Source organism: Haliotis rufescens, unplaced genomic scaffold (genome assembly GCF_023055435.1).
Source record: "Haliotis rufescens isolate VD_foot unplaced genomic scaffold, xgHalRufe1.0.p SCAF_26, whole genome shotgun sequence".
Lineage (NCBI taxonomy): Eukaryota > Metazoa > Mollusca > Gastropoda > Lepetellida > Haliotidae > Haliotis > Haliotis rufescens.
Genome location: NW_025963957.1, coordinates 511,792 through 528,764, shown reverse-complemented (window position 1 = coordinate 528,764; position 16,973 = coordinate 511,792). Strand labels below are relative to the sequence as shown.

The following is a 16,973-nucleotide window of genomic DNA, read 5'->3' as shown; positions in this document are numbered from 1 at the left end:
CGTTGCCCGCGGTGCAGGGTTCCTTGGTTTCCACCCCTGTGGTGGCCGGTTCGTCCGGTCGGGGCCCCCGTGCGGGCACCTCCTTGTCGGCTGCGGCGGATCCCCTTGCGGCCCTCGGGCTGTCTGGGGCTTCCGTCGCCGCATTGTTGTCGCAAATTGTGGACTCCAAGCTGGCGGCCTTATCGCAAGATAGGCCGCTGGCTGTTCCGTCCCCGGCCTCTTCGGTGGCCGCGGGTTCGGACGCGGGGTCCACCGGTACGGCGCCGGCTGCCGTGGTTACCGGTCCTTCCCCCGAACCGTTGCTTCCGCTATCGGTTAAGGACCGCGTGGCCATGGTGTATGACCTCTTCGAGGACATGCCAAAGCCCCTGCCGATACCGCGGGGTATCCACGGTTCCGTGGGTTCCTCCGAGGTATACGACGAGTCGTCCGACAAGGCTTTCCCGGCATCAACCTTGCTGCGCGGGATTAAGCCGTCTTTGGAGAAAGCCTTCACGGCTGCCTCCGGTCGGGGTCTCCCGTTACCTCCCCCGTCGTGGAGAAAAGGGTCTTTCCCAGTTCATGACCTTGCCTTTCTCGAGGCTGGTCCTTCTGCGGAAGCCCATGTGGAGCGTTTGGGGGTCCGTGCCCCACCGGTTGCCACGGTACCGCAAGGTACCCTGCAACAGCTGGACACCCTCGCTCGACACTCCATGCTGGCTATGTCTCACGGAGACACATACCTGGCTGCGGCGGCCAGTCTGGTCGAAGGTTCTCCCACGGACCGTGACCAGCGCATTTACAACTGCTTGCTCGGTTTGAATGCTTCCCTGGAGTACGTTGCCGGGGCTTCGGCCTTTGTTTCCGGCACGTGCCATTTTCTTCGGCGCCAGTCGTATCTGGTTGCTTCAGGGTTGGACGCTGCCAATCAGGAGGTGCTCCTTTCGCAGCCTTGGTCTGCTCGGACCCTGTTTAATAACAAGATCCCTGGGGTTCTGAAGGAACAACAGGCCGCTGTGTCTGCCGAGGCCTCTCGGCACACACTGGATCTTGTGGGGTCCTTGCATAGGCGCCTGGGTGCCGCTCCGAAGCGGAGCGCGCCCCAGGTTGCTGCGTCCGGCAGGCCTAAGGGGTCGGGTCCTTCTTCCTCCGGGAAGAAGCCCCGCTCTGAGGGCTCCGGTAAGGGTTCTCAGCAGCCCTTTCGCGGGAAGAAGGGGAACTGGGGGAAGCCCAAGTCGTCTAAGGACGGCAAGGGCCCCTCCAGGTGACTCTCATTGGAGGGGTTCGTATGCCGACAGCGCCAACTTCGGTTGGCCCGTAGGCGAACCCGAGTCACACGGCCCTGGACAGTTGCGCCTGCCGCAGCCCGTCCGGCCCCCCTCTCTTTCCCCAGTGGGAGCCAGACTCCAGACTTACTGGGAGAATTGGGAACAAGTGTTCGACGACCCGTGGGTGGTCAACACGATTCGGTACGGCTATCGGCTCGATCTCAAAGCGAATCCGCCGCTCACCGTTGCCCCGTCGGCAGGTTTCTATTCGGAAACCGATCTTCCCTTCCTCGCCGATGCCATCGGCAGGTTGGTGGAGAAGAGGGCAGTTCGGGAGTTAGCTCTACCAGAAATAACACCGGGGTTTTACTCCAGGATATTTCTCGTTCCCAAGAAGGACAGTGCCGAACTCAGAATGATTCACAACTTGAAATCGTTCAACGAGTTCTACCTGCGCAAGCCGCCCAAGTTCAGAATGTTGAGCTTGACGGACCTGAAAGCACTGATCATGCCGGCCGACTGGCTAGCTTCGATCGACCTGAAGGATGCTTATCTGCATGTTCCGATTCACTCGGATCATCACAGGTATCTCAGGTTTGTCTTTCAAGGCAGGCACTACGAGTGGGTTGTACTCCCATTCGGTCTTTCGTCCGCTCCCTGGCTGTTCACCCGGTTAACCACCCCCATAGTGGGGTTCCTCCACCGGACGGGTGTCCGGTACTTCGCGTACCTGGACGACTCGCTAGTAGCAAATCGAATGTCGGACACCCTGTCACGCCATCTCGTTTTCGCACGTCGGCTCTTGGAGCAATTGGGGTGGATTGTCAATCTCCCCAAGAGCGAGTTAACCCCTTCTCAGAACTTGCAGTTCATCGGAGGTCGGTTCAACACGGTGTCCCATCGCCTATTTGTCCCCCCAGACCGGTGGCACAAAATTCAGGCGATGATTGCCAAAGTCTTAGCGGTGCAACAGGCTGTTCACTTTTGGGAACAGCTGTTAGGGCTACTTGTATCAGCCCAGGACTGCACCGTACGGGGTCGTCTCCAACTCCGCCCGCTGCAACGGTTTTTAATCCAGTTGTTAGCAACGGAGGTGAACAGTGCGACCGTCGCCCTCCCGGATCGGCTCCGACCGCATCTGGAGTGGTGGACGGTCCCTTACAATGTCTTATCAGGAGTCTCTATGCGGCCCTACCGGGCCACGTTGAACCTGTATACAGACGCCTCTCTAGTGGGCTGGGGCGCCCATCTAGAGGGGGAGGTGAGCTCGGGGCTGTGGTGCGTAGACGAACTAGGTCTTCACATCAATTGTCTCGAGTTCAAGGCAGTGATCAACGCAGTCAATCACTGGAAGCATCGTCTCGTCGACGCCCGGCTCATGCTGGCGACCGACAACACGACGGTAGTGTCCTATGTGAACAAACTGGGGGGAACCCACAGTCACTCGCTGCTCGATCTCACGTTCGAGTTTTACGCTCTGGTGGACAGTGTCCCGTGCCAGATACGCGCCCGTCACATCCCAGGTGTGCGGAACGTACTGGCCGATGCTCTATCGAGGCCTCGGGATCCGAGCCCCACAGAGTGGATGCTGAACCCAGTAGTGTTTCAGTGGCTGTGCTCTCGCGTTAGACTGGACGGGCTTGGACGCTTATGCTTACCCGCCGACAGCGTTGATACCACACATTCTAAGCCGGCTTCGAGGAGTTCGCTGTCGAATGTTACTGATCGCGCCCATGTGGCCGAACAGATCGTGCTACCCCGACTTGCTGACCCAGGTCACGCAGTCGCCACTCCCACTGCCTGTGAGACCGGATCTCTTGATCCACCCTCACACCCGTCAGCTTCATCCAAACGCAGGGCAGTTCAATCTGCACGCGTGGATGTTGTCACCGAGCGTCTGAGGAGTAAAGGTTTTTCTCGCCGGGCGTCTCCGGCATACGTTAGTATGCATCGTGATTCTACCCAGAAGGTGTATAATGCACGTTGGGTTATTTTCACGAAGTGGTGTTGTAAACATCACATTCATTCGCCAGATAAGGTATCTGTGCAGGATATTGCTCGTTTCATGTCTCACTTGCGAGAGACCCGGAAACTCTCCGGGGGTTCCATTGCCAACTATGTCTCGTCCGTTGCTACGGTACGGGACGTTGCTATGGGTACCAGTCTCTCCAAAGAGCCGGTGATACGGGGTATTATCAAGGGTTTCAAACAGCACGATCTTAAGAAGGGCCGCCTTCGGGCACCAGCCTGGGATCTTTCCCTAGTGTTGCAATCACTTACGGAAGCTCCGTATGAACCCTTGCATAGTGCTTCGTTCCGGCATGTGACTTGGAAAACAGCATTTCTCCTCTCCTTTGCCACGGCGGCACGTGTATCCGAAATTCATGCACTCGATGTCGCCAAGGTACGATTCGATAGGGGTGACGAAGGAGCGGTCCGCCTGGGCCTGCTCATGGGCTTCGTCGCCAAGAATCAGAGAGTCGGGCAAGCGGAGAGAGAATTCACTGTAAGATCACTCAAAGAAATCTTACATCCTGCTGATACTGAGGAAAGAGCGCTGTGTCCGGTTAGGGCCCTTAAGTATTATCTTAAGGCTTCGAATGAACGTAGACAAGGGCGTGACCGTCTGTTCATATCGTGTAACCCTAATCGCACGGTTGACATAACTCGCAACTCGATTGCGTTGTGGCTTCGTTCTGTCATCAATCTGGCGTACCGGTCTCGGGGGTTACCGGTAGCGGGGTCAAACCCGCACGAGATCAGGGCGCTAGCGGCAACATTTGCCCTACACTCGAATATCTCTGTTCACAGAATATTACGAGGTTGTTACTGGCGTTCTGACTCGGTTTTTGCCAATCATTACCTCAGAAAGGTTTCTGATGAAGACGTGGAGGGGGTGCACCGTCTTGGGCCGCTGATCGCGGCACAAGCGGTCATCTAGGGGGTGTGTCCAGCGCAATTTCAAACTCCGCAGTCGTCAGTCCTTGCACGGTGGTCAATCTGGGTCGTCTCCAATGTTCCCACGCTGTGGGTACAGGAGTGGGGGTCCTGCAAACCAGCGCACTCACACCACAGGTGAGGCGGCTTTTTGTGTGTTTTGTCCTTATTTGTATTTTGACAATTATGCATTTAATTGTCTGTCGTGTATTCCAACCTTGCGATACATGCTTACGAATACTGGAATTAGGTCACGCGCCTAATGCATACTTTCAGTAGGCTTGCTCTGGGATATACGGTCTGAAGGAAATTAATTTCCCTCTTTTCGACTGTTTAACCTGATCTAAGATTTAGCTCACGCGGATACAGTGTTCTCATCCGCTGCGGCGATGAAATACCTATCCAGTGGGGCCGTTTGGAGTCACCAATCGTTTTGGCAATGACGATTGAGCCTTACGGTATGCGCATGACAGTGCTTTGGTATTCCTATAGGGTAACGCCTAGCTAGGTGCATGCGCATCGAGTGCTTCCGCCTTGGTGTTTACTTCCGCTGGTCGGAAGGAACGCTAGCAGTCAGGATTCGGGTTGTAGGTGCTCCCCACCGCCTACTGTGGTAGTCAGCCTCGGTATAACAGTGGTAACGTATTACTTAATGTAATTTGTAGAATTTTCCTATTCGGAATATTCTATAAGTAATACGTTACCACTGGGCTGCTGCCCGCCCGTCCGTCCCCCGAGCACTTGCTCTCGCAGGAGACAAGAGTGAAGGGTGTCACATGGCAGCTAGGTGGCTACGCACGTGCTGCATGAGGTAATTGAGATCTCTGTGGTAGATTTCGCTATAGCAGCAGTTGTGGGAGACAACAGCCTCGGTATAACAGTGGTAACGTATTACTTATAGAATATTCCGAATAGGAAAATTCTACAAAATTGTGTGTGAAACTAGAATTGTGTCTGAAAAATGAGAATTCTGAGAAACTAGAATTGTGTGAGAGACTTGACTTGAGTGTAAAACTAGAATTGTGTGTGAGAAACTAGAATTGTTTGTGAGAAACTAGAATTGTGTGTGAGAAACTAGAATTGTGTGTGAGAAACTAGAATTGTGTGTGAGAAACTAGAATTGTGTGTAAGAAAGTAGATTGTGTGTGAGAAACTAGAATCGTGTGTGAGAAACTAGAATTGTGTGTGAGAAACTAGAATTGTGTGTGAGAAACTAGAATTGTGTGTGAGAAACTATATTGTGTGTGAGAAACTAGAATTGTGTGTGAGAAACTAGAATTGTGTGTGAGAAACTAGCATTGTGTGTGTGAAACTAGAATTGTGTGTGAGAAACTAGAATTGTGTGTGAGAAACTAGAATTGTGTTTGAGAAACTAGATTGTGTGTGAGAAACTAGAATTGTGTGTGAGAAACTAGAATTGTGTGTGAGAAACTAGAATTGTGAGAAACTAGAATTGTGTGTGAGAAACTAGAATTGTGTGTGAGAAAACTTGAATTGTGTGTGCGAAACTAGAATTGTGAGAAACTAGAATTGTGTGTGAGAAACTAGAATTGTGTGTGAGAAACTAGAATTGTGTGTGAAAAAACTAGAATTGTGAGAAACTAGAATTGTGTGTGAGAAACTAGAATTGTGTGTGAGAAACTAGATTGTGTGTGAGAAACTAGAAATGTGAGAAACTAGAATTGTGTGTGAGAAACTAGAATTGTGTGAGAAACTAGAATTGTGTGAGAAACTAGAATTGTGAGAAACTAGAATTGTGTGTGAGAAACTAGAATTGTGTGTGAGAAACTAAAATTGTGTGTGAGAAACTAGAATTGTGTGTGAGAAAACTAGAATTGTGTGTGAGAAACTAGAATTGTGTGTGAGAAACTTGAATTGTTTGTGAGAAAATACATGTGTGTGAGAAACTATGACACTATGCTTGTGTATAGTGAAGCTTGACTTATATGTGAGACAGCTGTTGGGTAAATGAGAAATAGAAACAATCTGCATACCGTATTCGACGTAATAAGCGCCCAGGGCGCTCTCAAAATTAAAAATAGGGGGCTCTTATTAGAATATTATTTTGGTGAAAAAAAACAGTTGAAAGATAAATTTCATGGTTTATGTCTGACAGATATATTTTTCCAGAATTTAATTGCCCATAATTAAGGTTGCATATAACACACGAGTGCGTATTATACGCGAATACAAAAGTCTTGTGTACATTGATCAATCGGAAGGGGTGCTAATTGGGATTGTTCACAAGCCAATAAATTAGCAAATATCGCTGCGGGCACTTATTAGAGCGGTGCGCTTATTACGTCGAATACAGTAATATAGAAAATGGACTAGGGATTGGTTCAATACATTTCACCGAATTAGTTATCAATTGTGGAGTTAAAACATGAAATTCTTTTGCAAGGATGTTGAAGAGAATGTCCTCCACAGTATTGTCAATCTGACCAAGGTGCTTCAGTCTCCCAGGGAATTCTACAGGTAATGGTTGTTATATACCCTCCCTTCAACAAGACCCGTGATGATCCGGGGTAGAATAGGTCTTCAGCAACCCATGGTTGCCGTAAAAGTCGACTATGCTTGTCGTAAGAGGCAACTAATTGGATTGGGTGGGCGTGCTTGCTGACTTGGTTGATGCATGTCATCGTCTTCCAATTGCGTGGATCGATGCTCATGATGTCAATCACAGGGTTGTCTGGCCCAGACTTATTTACAGACCACCATCATATAGCTGGAATATTGCTGAGTGTGGCGTTAAACAACAAACAGACAAACAAAACACTTCAACAACTGGAGGCAGGGGAGGTTTCATGGGCTGAACTAGAAAAGAGGTTTAGCGTTTTGAGTTCTAGTTTTATTGGTCATGAAACAAGTCCTTATCATACTGGAGTCTGTGTGTGCTGTACTTGGCTAGTTATGGGCTTATTTATCATGCTATTTATATGTAATGCCAAATTACAGGCGGTAGCATATGTGTTTTTTTATTAATAATATTTTATGAGTAAAGTAAGTGTTTATGATATGGGGATGGTCCGCATACTCATGATGATATACATTACTTGTGTATGATGGTGACATTCTCCATCTGTTTACTGAACCAAATCATTGTAAAACAAATAAAACCTTTTCACAGATGTATTACAAGTAGAAAAGTGACTTCAATCAGTGTTTGTATCCATTTGTGTAGCTTCTATTGGAAGTACCTGTGTCTTCTTGTACCAGTGTCATGATGGTATGTAAGGGTGTTATACTACAATGTTTTTACATGAACCGACAGGATTGTGTTGAATGTTGTCGGTGTTTACAGACCGGTGGCCAAACTGTTCTCTGTCCTGTGTAACCGACAGTCCAGGAGCCAGCTGTGTACAATACTCAAGGTAAATCCCCGAGTTATGTAACATGTGTAGATGTCATGGTGATCTTAGCATGTAATATGAGTAGATATCCTGATGATCTTAGCATGTAATATGAGTAGAGATCCTGATGATCTTAGCATGTAATATGATTAGATATCCTGATAATCTTAGCATGTAATATGAGTAGAGATCCTGATAATCTTAGCATGTAATATGAGTAGAGATCCTGATAATCTTAGCATGTAATATGAGTAGAGATCCTGATAATCTTAGCATGTAATATGAGTAGAGATCCCAAAAATGTTAGCATGTAATATGAGTAGAGATCCTGATGATCTTAGCATGACCAGTTCAGTGATGATCATGTGTTTAGCTTGCTGCATGTTAAGACTTCTTCTTTGTATTACCATGGTTACAGATGATTCTTGACTAACATTACAGACATACAGCAAACAGCTAAATTCAGCTTATTATTTCATGTGTTTTGTTTGCATGTTTTGAAGTGTGTACATGTTGGTGGTTGTTTCAGACAATTGGGGAGAAGTGCCCGGAGTACAGAGATATATCCCTGGTTGTTGAGAAGGTGAGAATGACACTTGACAATAACCTGTCTCAGAGTAGGTTGGTTGGTTTGTTTATTGTTTAACACTGCACTCAGCAATATTCCAACTATATGACGGTGTCTGTAAATAATCAAGTCTGGACCAGACAATCCAGTGATTGACATCTTTAGCATCGATCCACGCAATTGGGATACAATGACATGTATCAACCAAGTCAGTGAGCCTGACCACCCGATCCTGTTAGTCGCCTCTTACGACACACATAGTCGTTCTTTAATGGCATCAGGTAATGGCATCAGGGATGTGGAAGATTTGTCAGTTACTTCTAACTTTAAAATTAAATGCTATTTGTTCAGTGAAAGATGTTCTCAGTGGAGGGCTGTGGATCTGTCCATGAGGTGCACATCTTCCAGAGGCAAGGGACTTTAATAAGAGTCCAAGTTCCAAACTTGCCGAACTGGTATTTCGTGGCCCAGTCGTAGCACCACCTGTGGCTGTTACGAGTTGTGTCCCTTCTATGTCCCCACTACTGACCAATCAGATTCCACCTCTCATATCACTTGCACTTGCTTCAAACAAAATGGCGGCATCCAGTCAAGACAATCTGATTGATAATAAAACAGGGTTCACCTCGTGAAGTGCATCAAATCACTCGAGCACCTTGATTAAGAACATGAAAAGATTTGGAATAAATGTGTCAACGCCCAAATAATGCAATTGAACGAATTCGGCAAGGCAGTTGCGATGTTGTTTATGAACTGAATGTTGATATCGTTACAGGATTTTGATTGGACTAAGCATAGACTCGTTAGTCCAGCCAAAATATAACTCCATAATCTCCATAATTCCAGCACAGTTCATCAAGGATGAAAACTAAACTTTTAAAGTCAGTTAACTCCCTTGCCTCAGGAAGATGTGAAGTGCACAGGTGGCCCAGCTATCTTAGTTGCTGGAACTCATGGTCATGGGTTCAGATTCCAGTTCTGCCCTGATGATGATCCTTGATCTGTCAATTCACTGTGCAGAGTTGTGTCCCTTGGGCACGCCAGAAACCTATGATTGTGGGTTCGAATCCCGCTTCGCCCCGATTATGTTTCTAGATTTGTCAGCACCATACCCGTGCTCGTGGGTTTTACACCGAAGTGGTAAACGTCAGAGACCTGCATCACTTCGGGCTTTCCTCACACATTAAGCTGACACGCCGTGATATAACTGGAATACTGATAAAAGCGGCATTAAACTCACTCACTCACTCACTCACTCACTCACTCACTCACTCACTCATATCCCAAAAAGTTTTCCTTTGCATCAAGTAATACAGAAGATTTTTTGGCTTGAATCCCATTTAACAATGTTCGTCATATTTGAGATTGCAGCGCACACTCCCACTCATGTAACACTTTCCTCTGAAAGATGACTGATTGTTCACTTGCAGCTGAACGCCTGGAACCCACGCCGGGCAGAGGAACCCAACTATGATGTACGTCTGGAGGCCTTCAACAAGTTCAACGACACAGTCCGCGGGATGACCAGTATCGATGTCAACGCTCTCATCCCTGTCATGCACAACTGTTGTCACTTCATCCTCAAGGTGATCTTTTCATCACGCTTAAGAAAATGAAAGAATTAGTTCTCATGCAGGCACTGCATTTTGCATAGTGCAGATGGGCAGGCGGTGTTTTGTTTTTGTTGCTTGTTCAAACTAGTATGTAACCAAATATATAGATGTGTACCATCCACCTGAGAAAGGCCTCCCTACCTAATCAAGCATACAAACTCCTATTCCTGCCATGACCATGACATGAGCTGCGCTGCTCTATTGGATCACATGTTTTTTTAGTATTAGGATTTTTATTTATTTTTTTAAAATGGAAATAAAAACAAAAAGTGCGGCAGACTTTCTGATGATGGGGGTGGTGCCTGAGGACCAAGACTTTTATTTTTTTATATATAGGATGCAAGTACTTCTGGGTAGAAAACACCTCTCATGCTGCAGATGGCATCAGAATGTAAGCCTCGATTTGGGATAAAGCAGTACATGCAATAAATGTTTGATGGCCACCTGTAGCATGTTTCCCATGGGGACTGAGTGGTCAAGTGGTCAAAAGCACTAGGCTAGCAAGCGCCAGGTGCTGAGATCGTATCCCGCTAGTGACCGGGATGTTATTCAGCCTTGGGACCAACAATGTTTACAGATCTTGTACAGTGTTGTCACTACCCTTAGTGTACAGTACATTCACTTTGTGCACTCATAACAACCAACTCGTCCAATGGAAGATGAGCAGATGGTGGAAACACGAATACGTACATACACCCGAAACACAAGTGTCAAAACTTGTGGTGTCACTCTGGGCCAGTGACTTAGTTAAAATGTGCCTGAGTTTACCCAACAGGGAATGGGTACCTGATATGTGAGGTCGAATGTTTAAACCTTCTCGCGCCTCTAGGCAGCTTGGGTTGAAAACTCCCCAGGGAGTTGAGAATGATAACTGCAATGCGAATGGATGCACTGGTTGGGGAACAAATAAAACCCCATTTGAGCAGATACTTGTACATGGATACCTGCAGTATATAAATGTATATATATGTTGTTTGTTGGACATCATGAGCATCGATCTACGCACACTACTTTAGTATGTACCAGGTATCCTTCCTGTTGGATGGGGGAGCATGGGTGGCCCAGTCTTCTTAGGCGCTGCAATTCACTGTGCAGAGTTGCGTCCCTTTCGCAAGAAACCTATGATTATTGGTTTGAATTCAATTTCGCCCCGATTTTGTTTCTAGGTTTGTCAGCACCGTACCCATGCTCGTGGGTTTCACGGAAGTGGTAAACGTCTGTGACCTGCATCACTTCGGGCTATCCTCCCACATAAGCTGACACACCGTAATATAACTGGAATACTGTTAAAAGCGACGTTACACTCAACTCACTCACTCCTGTTGGATGGAACATATGTAACATGTACTAACAGTGACCTCCCTTTGCTTGTCCAGGTGGAAGATATGTCTCTACGGGACAACTCAACATTTTGTTTGGTAACCATCGTTACACAACTGACGAAGACAGACTTCAATCAAGATGTGTTTCGTGAAGTGGTCACTCAGGGAGTGCTGCCTATGGTCAAGTCAGGACTCTATGACAAGTCAGAGGTCAGTTGACAAGTTACACTTTCAGCAAATATTTCAGACAGTAATTGTGAGGCAGATATAAGGATTATTCCCTGACTGACGTACCATCGTCACCACGAGTGCCCACGTGCTTACAAAATGGACAAAGGTGGTCACTTATAAAAACCACACTACATAACAAGTAATTTTGTTGTCAAGAGAAATATTGGTTGAGTACAAACTTAGTTCAAATGTTGATGAAAATAAATCCTTTTCGATTATGGTTGATGTATTAGGAAGCATGTTACTATGTTCATACATCGATCTTGGTTACAGAATGTGAGACATGAGTTTCTCACTCTGCTGGGGGTCTTGGTGCGATCGTTTCCGGACCACCCCACCTTCGAGGGTCTCATCGGTCTCAGTGATAAAGAGATTGATTACGACTTCTACGAGAATATCAAACATATCCAGGTGAGAATGTTCAATACCATACCCATTCTTTTATTTCTTCATTCCCTTGGCTGTCCCCTCCTTCACACCTTCCCCACTCACTCATTTCCCCTTCCTTCACTCCCTCAATCATGCCTCTACCCCCTCCTTGACTGAAAGACCCCCACCTTTCTTCCTAAACAACTCCATCTTTTATGCTCACTCACTCACTCTCACTCACTCACTCACTCACTCACTCACTCACTCACTCACTCACTCACTCACTCACTCACTCACCCACTCAACCACTCATCCACTCAACCACTCACTCAACCACTCAACCAGCCAACCACCCATCCATTCACTCATTCAGAGGTGAAGATTCTGGGTTAGAATTGGTCTTCAACAACCCATGCTTGTCGTAAGAGCGTTTAGCAACAAACAAACAAACACTCCTGTAGACACTCCTCCCTCACCCATTGACCTATTCACCCATCTCACTCTCTCCACTGCATTACTGCAAACCATGGTGCTCATCCACTCACTCATTTCTCCAGATCCACAGGCGGGTGAAGGCGATGCGGAAACTGACAACCTTCCTAGAGACAACCACTCTTCGACGTGAACACCTGACCTCCTACTTCCTGCCGCTGACCTCCATGGTTGTCCTTGACCCTGCCTACCTCAAGATCCAAGGTCTGAAAGAGGCAGCCATTGACCTCATAGCTGTCTTGTGTAAACTGTTACCATGGCCACAGTATCTACAGCAACTCCGCTTCTACCTGTCTCTCCTACCAAAGAAACTTGAAAATCAGAAACTACTTGTCAGGTAAAGAATCATTCAATATGTGTTGTCCCAATTGCTCGAAATATTCATACATAGATCAGAAATCCCTACTGTCAGCATCAAGAAGTGGGACAGTTATGCAAATATTCAAATTGACCGCAGCAGCAGAATCTTTTCATAAAGTTGTTCAGGCAATTCGCTATGCAGAGTTGCATCCATTGGACACACCAGAATGGAACCTATGATTGAGGGTTCGAATCCTTATAATATTTCAAGATTTGTCAGCACCATACCCGTGCTCGTGGGTTTCACCAAAGTGGTAAACATCTGACACCTGCATTACTTCAGGCGTAACTCCCACATTAAGCTGACACGCTGTGATATAACTGGAATACTGTTAAAAGCAGCGTTAAACCCAACTCACTCACTCAATCACTCAATGCATGTTACAATAGTTGAAACAATGAGACAAAACTTACAATATTTCAAACACAAACCAAATACTGCTCTAATGACAACGTTTTTTTATAGGAATAACAAAACAATTCTTCTGAAATTTCCTCTTCATTTTTTATAGCCTATCCACGAGGATTTTACACAGTAAATTCTCTACAACCTGAGAAAGTACACACTCTGGCCTTCCAATGCTGAACTATTCTTCCATTTCAGGGTTGTGGTTGCCGTATTGAACTCGTTCCACTTCGACATCAGCAAGAGTGAGCTGTTCACCAGCACTGCCCCCAAACTAGTGGAAGCAGCAGGGATGAAGACAGATGAGACGGACGACCGCGACCACGACCGCGACCGCGACCACAGCACAGGTGGGTGAGACTGTCCCCACAAAGGGATCAGGTGATCAGCCTCGAAGAATTGGTTGATGCATGTCATTCAATCACAATTTCATAGATTGATGCTCGTGATGGCAGTCACTGGATTGTCATGTCCAGTCTTGACCATTTACAGACCACCATCATATAGATGGAGTGCCTAAATATACTACTCAAAAGAAGTTAAGTACCACCTAATTCTTCCATATTTCTAATCATGGCATGACAGATGAACTATAGTGACATGAAAGAATCAGATGGTCCTAAACTTCTGTTGATTGGGAAAATAACGGTATGTCTATTCACCCGTATAGTCATACATCAAGATTGATCAGATGTTGATATGCATCATACCAGGGACACATCTGAATCAAATACGAACAATTAAAAAAGAATTGTTCCATTTTATGACATCAGATTCTTGGCGTAGGTTGGAATACATTTCAAGCCTTGAGTTGTTTAGTGAAGTCTGTAAACAATGTTCCTTGATATGTCTTGAATAGTTCATTTGTTAACATGATTAACTTTTTCAGATAAATGTTCCGAAATACAAAATATTTATGTTGATTCTCCCTTGACGATAAAAACATTAATGTCTCATCCACTTGATGGTGAAGATATCTTGTGGGATTTGTGTTGAAAGTAGGACCCCAGTACATCATGCTTGTTTTCCCGGTGGTGATTTGAGAGTAGAAAAGGTCCACAACAACCTGTGCTGGTTGTAAGAAGTGACTTGCTGGCTCCGGTGATCTGGCTCCGGTGATCTTGCTCCGGTGATCTTGCTCCGGTGATCTGGCTCCGGTGATCTGGCTCTGGTGATCTTGCTCCGGTGATCTTGCTCCGGTGATCTGGCTCCGGTGATCTGGCTCCGGTGATCTTGCTCCGGTGATCTTGCTCCGGTGGTCTGGCTCCGGTGGTCTGGCTCCGGTGATCTGGCTCCGGTGATCTGGCTCCGGTGATGTGGCTCCGGTGATCTGGCTCCGGTGATCTGGCTCCGGTGATGTGGCTCCGGTGATCTGGCTCCGGTGATCTGGCTCCGGTGATCTGGCTCCGTGACTTGTTTGATGTGTCCAAGGACGCCTGTTGATGATGTGTTCTAGTACGCCGACAGAGTGGATCATTGCTCACAATATTGATCACTGGATTGTCTGGTCCGGACTCTGTTATTGACTGTCAGCCTTCATATAGCTGGAATATTGTTGAGTAAGGCGTTAAACAACAAAAAAACAAACCTACAAACTGCTATCATGGTTGTTGACTTTATAGTGCGGCGGAGCCTGTTTGGATTCCGGGTTCTTGTGCTGGTTTTAAGTGGTGATTTAATGGACAAACAGTCAAATCATGCTTGTTGTAAAAGTTGACAGATATTGAGATTGGTTGGTCAGAGTCTGAAACCTTTGCTGATGGCATGTCGTCATGGCCGATGACATGGCTTGTTGCTCATGCTGGACCAGGCAGTGACATGATTATTCACATAAATGTTAACTGCAGCATTAAACAACATTCACTCAATCACAGATACTCAAATGACTGAGTTGTCAGTGCTGTGTTCCCACTGGCTGTTGAAACTGACAGTCCTGATGTACTGGCAACTCTAGAAATTACCAGTCCCACCTAGTTTTTGTCAGTTTCAACATTCAACAACAAAAAATGTGTGAAACCTACCTGGTTATCATTCGTTCAACATCGTGTTCAGTGCAATTTCATCATCTCTGGAGTAAGGTTGTTAGATCTACACGTCATTCACACAAACTTCAGTCTTAATTTTCTCTTTGTTATAATATTTTGAAACAAAGTCGCTACAAGTATATATTTAACCTCAATCAAAGTGAAATGTCATTTCCTTCCACTACAAATAGACAATCTGACTTCGTTTCGAAAAATATACTTATACGGATATCGCCAATGTTTTGTTAAACAACAAAGATTTATAAGGTACCTTATTTGCCGGTCCACAAAGACTGGCAGTCACCTGAATTACAGGCCCAAGACTTAATTTACCGGTAAAAAGCTGGTAATTACCTGTTAACGGGAACACTGCTGTGTCTGTCATCATAGCATGGTAAACCAAAATAATATGTGCCATGACGAAAGAGAGAAGTGTTCATCCTCTAATTGTCACATCCTTCATTCTGTGTTGCAGAGGAGGCTGACAAACCAGGAACTGACTCTGTAGATGCAGCAGCAGCACCAGTTGCCATGGAGACAGCAGAGAGTTCTCCTGTTGACCAGGAGGAGGCTCAGTTTACCAGTGATGGGAGACAACTCTGTTCAGCTAAACAGGCCACCAAAATCCATACCTATGTTCTGAAGATTCTCATTCCAGAACTTCATAAACTTCTCACTCAGAAGGTAGGAATGTTTAGCTTGGAAGTATTCCCAGTTAGTAATCTAGTCATGAAGGATTGAACATGTTTTAGTTTTTCATTTATGACATCTGACATGTCTAATAGCACAAGAGTTGGGTATAAGAGTTTGAGATTTAAGGTGTAAAGTCAGGAGTTGAGGGGGGAGGGGGGTATGGGTAGCCCAGTCGTCTAAGCGCCATAGTTTGCTGTGCAAGGTTGCGTCTCTTGGGCGTGCCAGAAATCTATGGTCGATGGTTCAAATCCTGGTTCGCCCCGATTATGTTTCTAGGTTTGTCGTCACCATACCCTTGCTCGTGGGTTTCACCAAAATGGCAAATTCTAAGACCTGCATCACTTCGGGCTTTCCTTCCCCCATAAAGCTGACACGCCTTGATAGCTTGATATAACTGGAATACTGTTCAAAGCGGCGTTAAAACCCAGCTCACTCACTCACTCACTCAGGAGTTGAGGAGTTTGAGAATCAGGAGTTTAAGATACATTTGCTTGAGGTACTTTTGATAACCAGCCAACTCCATGCCTCCATTAATTGTGACATTGTACAGGGACTGTTTGATTCCTGGTTTTGGGGGATTCTGGGCAAGAATAGGTCCCCAGCAACTATGCAGGTCATAAGGAGCAACTTGATGGATGGAGTGGTCAGGCTGTGTGAGCTGGTTGATGCATCATCATACCCTGCTCATAATATAAATCACTGGATTGTCTGGTCCAGACTTGATTATCTTCAGGCCACTGTCATATAGCTGGAATGCTGCTGAGTGCAGCAGTAAACAAACAAACAAGCAAACAAACAAACTGATTCCTGGTTTTAGATCAACCGGGAGGAGGAACACAAGTCTGTGAGGTCGAAGTTTGCAGATGACCATGAGATTCTGCGGGTGCCGATCGCCCTGGCCATGATCAAGCTGCTGCAGACACTGCCTCGAGGGGCACTCCGACACAAGCTGCCAGGGTGAGTGCATGTGAGGTAGTTAATGCTGAATCAGGAACATTTCTTACCAGAAGACATCTGTAAATCAAAGTTCACAATGTGTGAAGCCCATTCTGGTGTCCCCCGCCATGATATTGCTGGAATATTGCTAAAAGCGGCATAAAAACCATGCTAGCTCCCTCCCTCCCTCCCTCCCTCCCTCGCTCGCCCGCCCAGCCTCTCAGCAGGTCCAGATGCACCCCTGACAGCTCAGTGGCAATATGTAAACTTACCCACACTTTGTCCTTGCAGTGCTCATGTCACATTGCACCCTGAATGCATTGATCAATTATTTCACTACTGGTCAGCCTGCTCAAAATATACTACTCAAAAGAAGTTAAAGAACCCCTGATTTTTTCAAAAGATGAGAGTTGATCTGGCAT

General features: G+C 46.3%; 1 protein-coding gene across 1 annotated transcript in view; it reads left to right on the top strand.

Moving 5' to 3' along the window:
- Nucleotides 1-16,973, top strand: part of LOC124141476 (small subunit processome component 20 homolog) — a 91,814-nt gene that overhangs the window by 44,302 nt on the left and 30,539 nt on the right. The window contains exons 35-44 of the mRNA XM_048402402.1: nt 6,589-6,662; nt 7,489-7,558; nt 8,067-8,120; nt 9,536-9,691; nt 11,095-11,250; nt 11,545-11,682; nt 12,198-12,469; nt 13,097-13,248; nt 15,398-15,606; nt 16,433-16,572. Coding sequence (XP_048258359.1) covers nt 6,589-6,662; nt 7,489-7,558; nt 8,067-8,120; nt 9,536-9,691; nt 11,095-11,250; nt 11,545-11,682; nt 12,198-12,469; nt 13,097-13,248; nt 15,398-15,606; nt 16,433-16,572 — 1,421 coding nt within the window. The remainder of the gene's footprint in view (nt 1-6,588; nt 6,663-7,488; nt 7,559-8,066; nt 8,121-9,535; nt 9,692-11,094; nt 11,251-11,544; nt 11,683-12,197; nt 12,470-13,096; nt 13,249-15,397; nt 15,607-16,432; nt 16,573-16,973) is intronic.